The sequence below is a fragment of the Micropterus dolomieu genome, linkage group LG15 (genome assembly GCF_021292245.1).
Source record: "Micropterus dolomieu isolate WLL.071019.BEF.003 ecotype Adirondacks linkage group LG15, ASM2129224v1, whole genome shotgun sequence".
Lineage (NCBI taxonomy): Eukaryota > Metazoa > Chordata > Actinopteri > Centrarchiformes > Centrarchidae > Micropterus > Micropterus dolomieu.
In genome coordinates, this window is record NC_060164.1 from 17636062 (window position 1) to 17643346 (window position 7285).

A 7285-nucleotide genomic window follows, 5' to 3' on the forward strand; every position below is an offset into this window, starting at 1 on the left:
CAGATTTTTTTAACAACATATATTATGTTTTGACTTCTTCAAAAGACAGAATGTTTTCTATGATCTTAAACAGTGTTTTGAATTTCTAACAAAAAGTAAAGGCTATTTTGACATTTCTCTCTTCGAGTCCATTAAGAGTTTGCATTGCCTCTCAGTCACATTGTGTCACAGCAAAGCTCCGATGTGAAGTATTGAACCCAATTTATTCTGTTTAATCTGTTTCATGTCCAGTTAGTTAACACTTAAAGTGTTGTTCTGTAATATTGATTTATCTTGCCTTTCAACTGCATGTTCCATCTTGTAAAATGAAACAACTTCTTTTTTTTTTCACAGAAGACATCTGTCTACCAGCCCACACAAACAACTGTGCACTGAACTTGCAAGAGTAGAAGGGCTATATACAGTGCTAAAGGAGTATGGTAGCAATCTTACAGCAGAGAAGACCTGTAGCCATCAGCTTTGGTTAAGAACAAAAAAACAAAACACTGATGATGTAGCAATGATATTGAACTTCCACGCTGTAATAAAGCAGGTATTTACTGAATTTAAAAGTAATTTTATAACAGCAGCTCTTACATATATATTATGGCATAATTAAATATCCAAGAAATGTCAGGAAAATACATACTGGCCTCCCATCTTTAGACTACACAGTAGATTACATTATTCAGGTCACCAATGTCCAATTGTCCATGCAAAGATCTGTACCCTGAGAAAGTGCAATTTAGTGATTATGTGCAATATTATGCATTTTTCTACTGTTTCTACGTCACAATTAAAACATTTTCAACTGAATGATTCAGTGTGCTGCTATGTCTACTAAATGCTAGATGCAAGAGTTTTTTAAGTGTAAGGAGCTATTTTGGGCACTCCTGCGTACAAAATTAAGTTCCATTACTTTTACCATACAATGTTACGTTGACTCGCAGTTGAAACAGTTCTACGGCTTTGATCAGCATTATACTCTCTCATTTAAATTATCAGTTCATTAACATGAAGATACATGGCTCTTTGATTAAAAGTTGAGGGTACAAGCCTGTGTAAATTTCATCGGAGAAGTAAATTAGGAATCCAATCACTCAGCTTAAAATGTCATGTGCACTGCTAACAGCGGGAGGAAGCTAATGATTACGGTGTTAAGAAAACTGATTTTGCAATCACTTAAATCACTTCCACTTAAATCAGTTCACTTTTAATTTTGGTGGTCACAGTGACAAAGCGTTTTGAATTCTCTACCGATCTGGTTCACACCGCTGACTGGCTTCTGACTAGCTTCTTCTCCATAGCAAAGGTGGCTGAGGCTCCTTTAATAATTAAAACTAGTGAAATAACATAAACCTGATTATTTCAATATGATTATCCAGGAGAGTCCCATGTTTCTATGTTAAGTAACATAGAGGATATTGCTGAAAGAAAAATTTGACTTCCACAGCCAGCAGCCCCTCCCACTTCACAACTCTATGTGACAGCAGACAACTACACCAGTCCAGAGTGTAGTTACAGTCAGAGCTACTTTCACTGGGTGTCAAACAATCCATATTTTACATCTTTTGTGCTTTAGTGAAGCAGAGTTGGACCATGACCAGGGCTCAGCAGCAGTGCAGTTGAGCTCCTTTTCCTCTCTCCTAATGTGATTAGTCCTCAGTAGCAAGAAGAGACACAACCTTCAAGTCAAGAAGGGAGGCGAGTGGAGGTTGCAGTCCATCAAACTGAGTGACCTGATCCCACATTGAACCCTCTCCCATGATTACCCCTGCTGTTTCTGTCTCTTTTATTCTCCTCAGCTGATTCACTGTAGCTTTTATTTTACCAATGTCCTCTATTATTTGATTCCTACATCATTTCCTTCCTCAATTTTTTCCCTTAGCTCATGTTCTCTACATTTGTCTCCCTCCTCAGCCGTCTGCTTCTTACTCTGAAGCACGTAGAAGTTCCCATTTCAGTTTCTGTTTACAAAAGCCAAATTAGTCTATTGATCAAATGCAGTTTAGAAAAATGCTTTTTACTTCCATTTTTGGTATTATTTATGCTGCTATACGTCTATTATGTAAGTTGTTCCATGTTATTGAAATCATTTATTTCAGTTATAGTAAGATTTAGTGGTGTACAGATACATTTGGGTTTTGTGAATTAAACATTATTTTATGGATACAGATAAACCCAAAGTAATTCAAACGCAACTCCAAGCATATCCGCTGTCTGTAGAAAGGTCAGTAAAATATAATAATATAATAATATAAAATCATATAATGTGATTACATAAAGTATTATGTCAAAGTAAAGTGCAGTTTATTTTGTGATATCAAGGAATGTATGGTGTGGGAGCCCATTTCTGCCAAACAAAAAGAAAACATGAGACAGTAAGTCAAAAATTTACTTTCTCATAATTTTATTTTAGTATCTCATCATTTTGGCTTACTATGAGCATCATTTTTATCATGTATAACTTTTTGTCTTTTTTTCCCCTGGCAGAAATGGGCATGCAAAGTATGACAGTAGTTATTGCCAAGCAAAAACATAACATAACATAAATGTCTCTTTCTAAGGTTTTCTCTAATTTAATCCCCAGCAGAAAAGCTGTGTTTTACTGCTCTTTCTGGTTCAACGTTTGGAGTCTGTTTGACCACACCCAACAATGATGTCACAATGTACTGACCACACCCTCAAGTACATTTCTAGCAAAAACAACATTTTTAGTTGGTTTTATATTGCTCTTATCCTAGGATTGATGTAAGGGTCATGGTTACTGAGGAGTACCCTAAACATTTACCAAGCACAAAGACATTACATAAGTAAGAATTCATTATGATGGCAAATACATGATTAGAATAGTGAAGGGGATATTGGGTGATAATTATTGTTTGTACCTTTTTTAAATACAACCTCAAGAGTATAGTGCATGTGTTGGATATTGCACATTTTATAATATATGCTATAAATTACATTTCAGTTTTTCTTGATGCAGACCTCTCTTGGATCAGTGCTTTTTGGGTAGTGTTCCGAACACTTTTGAGGAAGACCATGAGGCTGGATCCGCCGGTCCCTGTGGCATTCAGTGCAGTGCCCACACCTCTGAGTGGGCAGCCCATGCCATGGGCATGATTGCCGGGCACAACAACGTACTTGGCCACAGTATGTATGTGGTAGTTCCGTAAATCCACCAGCGCTGAGACACAGGAGTTATAGGCCTGGCAAAGATCAGAGCTAGAGTGGGCCAAGATGAAATCTCGTAGAGATGGACAGACAGACAAAGTTTCTATCAACTGACGGTGGGCAGGAGGCATGTAATCCCTCATGCGTGCCAGGAAGGTTCCTAAATAGTGAATGAAGGGAACAGAAAAGAAAGAAAGAAAGAAAATAACTATTTTCTGGGGAAATAAATCCATCACAGCAATCACCTGACTGCACAAACAGATTTATTTATGAGAAACATCTGAGGGGGCCAAAGGTTGAAGGAAATGCATCTTTACCTGTCTCATCCTCGTGCTGGGTGCACAGCAAAGCATCAAAGCACTGAATAGCTGAACTCTGGGCTGCACTTCCACCTGATAAGAAAATTGGCTCATTGCTTACACCTTCATACAACAGTCCCCTTGGAAGCATGGGGTTGTCTCGCCACCTAAAACAGTTCAAACCACATACATGTACTATAAATCCTTCATGAACATGCAATTAGAATCATTGTACATCTTGTTAAACATACAGTGTGGCTATAGAGAAAAGTACCAGATGAGATAAATATTAAAAGCTTTAATAACTTCAGAACGCAGGACATAAAAACGGCTCTAAAACTCACCCCGAGACAAAAATTCTCAATGTTCCATGAAACACAGTTGGATCTACATGATCTGCAAAGAGCAGACATTCGTTATTGTAATCACCTTGAATTTCTCTTCCTTTATAAAAGGCTCAGCATGTAAGTTGATTTAATTCAGACTGGGCTAGGTTTAATTTTACAAAGTAAAGTTTTGAAGGTACCATATTGTAAAAAGTGAGATTTCCATGTCTCTTTTGAAATTCAAGAAAGTCTAAGACTGTTTCAAAACACTCAATACACAGAGAAATGCACACAACCTGTATTCAGAAACTGTGCCTTTTAACGAACCGTCAACAAGCACAGACCTGCCGGACCCAGTATTCATGCCGCAAACAAGCAAGGCTCTCCTGGTCCAACCTTTTTTTGTTATTGTGTTAACGTAATAATACGACACCAAGTGGTCATTGCTTTGCTGAGCTACAACTGAAGGCTGTTTAGTATATCTTGTAGAAAGTATTTTTAAAGTATTTTTAAATACTTTCTGGTGTTCCCTCTGATGTCCTCCATTTGGAAAGTCTAGAAGATTAAATTTTTGTATCCCATTCAAGTTAGTGGAGGGCTAAATCAGAGCCGACTCTCCGACTCTCTTTAGTTAGTGACTCAAACAAACTCAATTCAGTCTCTAGAAGAAAGTTGGCTTTTTGGGGAGAAGGGCCTTAAAGAGACAGGCACTAAAATGGAGAGGATGAGTAGAGGTACTGCAGCAATGCACAGGTTGAGAAAAATGTGTTTTTTGAACATTAAAGCATAGAAACATTTTCTGGTAGACAAATTGTAGTGTGAACCTGAAAATGAGCATAACATGGGACCTTTAATCTAAAACTTACTGTGAATGAGTTTGAAAGTTTCCTTCATCTTCTTCAAGGACAGAGTTACTTTGACAAGACCTTTCTGTATGTTGATTAGGTCTGAGGTTTTCATAGCATGCATCACCTCCAGAGCCCCCTGGTTAGAGTTGAAAGTTTAAAATCCATCACTAAGAGGCAAGGGATGAAGACACATTCAGTATGTGGATGGGACACAAAAAAGGAAAGGGAGAGATGGACAGATAGCACCAAGCTGAGGTTCAGATAGAGTTAACATGAAAAAGAGGAAGAGTAATAGAGGCCAGTACCAACCGTTATGCCTGAACTAGCAGCCATCTCGACCAACAATGACACTATGAAAAATCCCCTGCACGTCTCACCACCAGGAAAGGAAAATATCAAGTCCATGTTCCTATTTTTGAAAATGATGTTTTGAAAACATATGAGCTCAACATCACATGAGTATCACACTACGAAAGTCATGGAAATGTGCAATTGAGAAATTCAAAACAGCTACAACTACTCACCCACTTTCCATTTCCCTAAAATGAAAATAAAACAGAATTAGGTGTTTTCAGTGGACAAAAAAATACCTAGCTATTTGTTCTATGTGAGTAACGTTACTACACCATTATAATGAATTAGTGATTGTGAAGTGTGGGCATGAAGTCAGGACATTAAATAAGGCAACTTAGGGCTGTGCAATATGACGATATCTATCATTTAACAATAGAAAAATATCTATTGTTTAAAATTGTGCAATTATACAATTATCTTTTATAGCATGTGTCACAAATTCCACACTTTACCGTAATATTTTGGTGAGGGTGAAGTTAGCTTTACGTTGGAATTCGACATCTATTGAATGTCCAACTTAAAACAAATATTAAACTTGAAGCTAACTTCACCGCGGTCTGTTTTTCCACACGTGCTTGTGTTGCGAGAAGAAATTGCATTAAATATAATGAACGATCCGACACTATCCAGCAGTTCCAGCCATGATGTGCGTGTCAATCAGGTAATGTTAAATGACTTGCCCACAGACATTCAGCTTACTTTATAGTTCGCCAAGACATGCTGTTGTTGTGATGTAAGCTGTAGCAGCAAGAGAGCTGTGAGAGTCGCTGTGTGGAGCTGCTGTGCTGACTCTGGGACCATCTCGTCCTCTCATGTTAGCTTCGCAGCAGCAAGCAGCGTCGATTTGCTAATCCACAACCTAAGCTAACATTAGTTACATTACAAATGCCATATTTCTTTGAATTTACGAAAAAAAGTTCTGTATCAGGATATATATCGTTATTGGGATATGAAATTACCTATATCGGGATATGAATTTTTTGCCATATGACACAGCCCTAAGGCAACTACTACTTACTCACCCTGTGGGATCCCTTAATTTCCAGTTGGCTAAAACTGAATCTGCATACGTCAGGATGGGAGGAAGGCCAAGCCTGCGGGATACCAGCCAATACGGCCAGGCGAGGGCTTTTGGGAGAATCTGTCAAACAACCATGATATTAAAGTTTCAATCCAGTCATGCTGCCATTCAGAACTTTCTGAGGTTTCTGTGCCATACTAGCGGTATGGCGTTAGGAATGGAAATGGCTGTTGGTCTGTCCACAACTTTTGGTCCAGACTGAAATATCCTGAGGTGCCCAACGGATGAATCCAACCGACTTTAAAAATTACCCTGACTTTGATTTTATAGTTGTATAGTTGTTCAAAGTTTTCAATAACAAAAATATCTCAACATCTATTGGTACAATATTTAGTACGGACATTCATGGTTTCCACACAATGTATTCTAATGACTTGGTGATGCCCAGACATTTCCTGTAGCTCCACCATGAGATTCACATTTGTAGTTTTAACTACTGGATGGATTGCCATTAAATTCAGTTCAAACATCCGTGTCTCCCTCAGGATGAATTATATTTATTGCACTTTAATGATCCCTCCTGACTTTTCCTCTAGTACCATCAAAAGTTTATTTTTTCCAATACTTTTATGACCAAACACCTGCAAAATGAATGACATTTGCATCAGCTATACTTTCTTTTTAATGTTAATTAACAAATGTAAGATGGTTACCATGGTAAACAGTGTACCTTCTAAACAGCAGCATTTTGGCATGTTGACATTTAGTAAATAGCATAGCTGGAGATAGTCTTGTGTTATGTGTCACATTGCAACACACCTTTGATTGAAATACATATCTTTTTTTTTACCGTTGCTCATTCTACTGCGCTGTTGTGTTTTACCTGGGCAGGTGCATGTTGTCCTTCCTGCCATACATATCCCATGCTGATGAATCCCAGTGCTAGGTGAGCCAGCCTGAGCTCCCGATGGTTATTCAAGAGATGGGGACTCAAGACCGGCATCTGGATTAGGATCAGATTTTACGTATGTCCACATTTACAATCATGGGTTCTCAACTGTGATTGCACTTACTACATGCATTAGGAAAGCTTTGCTCGTTCTCACCTTATGAACCAGATCCCGTAGTTTACGTGACTCTATCAGATGTGTGATATTATTTGCCAGGTCCAACCACACACGATAATAGTCTGGAAGGTTAGTCTAGACAATAATAGGAATAAAATGACTTGCTCATTGATTTTGTTTTTGTTTTTTTTTGGGGGGGGGGGGGGGGGGGGGGGGG

At 38.3% G+C, this 7285-nt stretch overlaps 1 protein-coding gene across 1 annotated transcript in view; it reads right to left on the reverse strand.

Moving 5' to 3' along the window:
* Positions 1-521: 521 nt before the first annotated feature.
* LOC123984313 (indoleamine 2,3-dioxygenase 2-like) overlaps positions 522-7285 on the reverse strand; it is an 8597-nt gene continuing 1833 nt past the window's right edge. Inside the window, exons 2-10 of the mRNA XM_046071132.1 lie at positions 7108-7203; positions 6885-7004; positions 6003-6121; positions 5151-5165; positions 4936-5035; positions 4645-4762; positions 3797-3848; positions 3471-3619; positions 522-3313 (exon numbers count right to left, since the gene is read on the reverse strand). Coding sequence (XP_045927088.1) covers positions 2940-3313; positions 3471-3619; positions 3797-3848; positions 4645-4762; positions 4936-5035; positions 5151-5165; positions 6003-6121; positions 6885-7004; positions 7108-7203 — 1143 coding nt within the window. The 3' untranslated portion in view covers positions 522-2939. The remainder of the gene's footprint in view (positions 3314-3470; positions 3620-3796; positions 3849-4644; positions 4763-4935; positions 5036-5150; positions 5166-6002; positions 6122-6884; positions 7005-7107; positions 7204-7285) is intronic.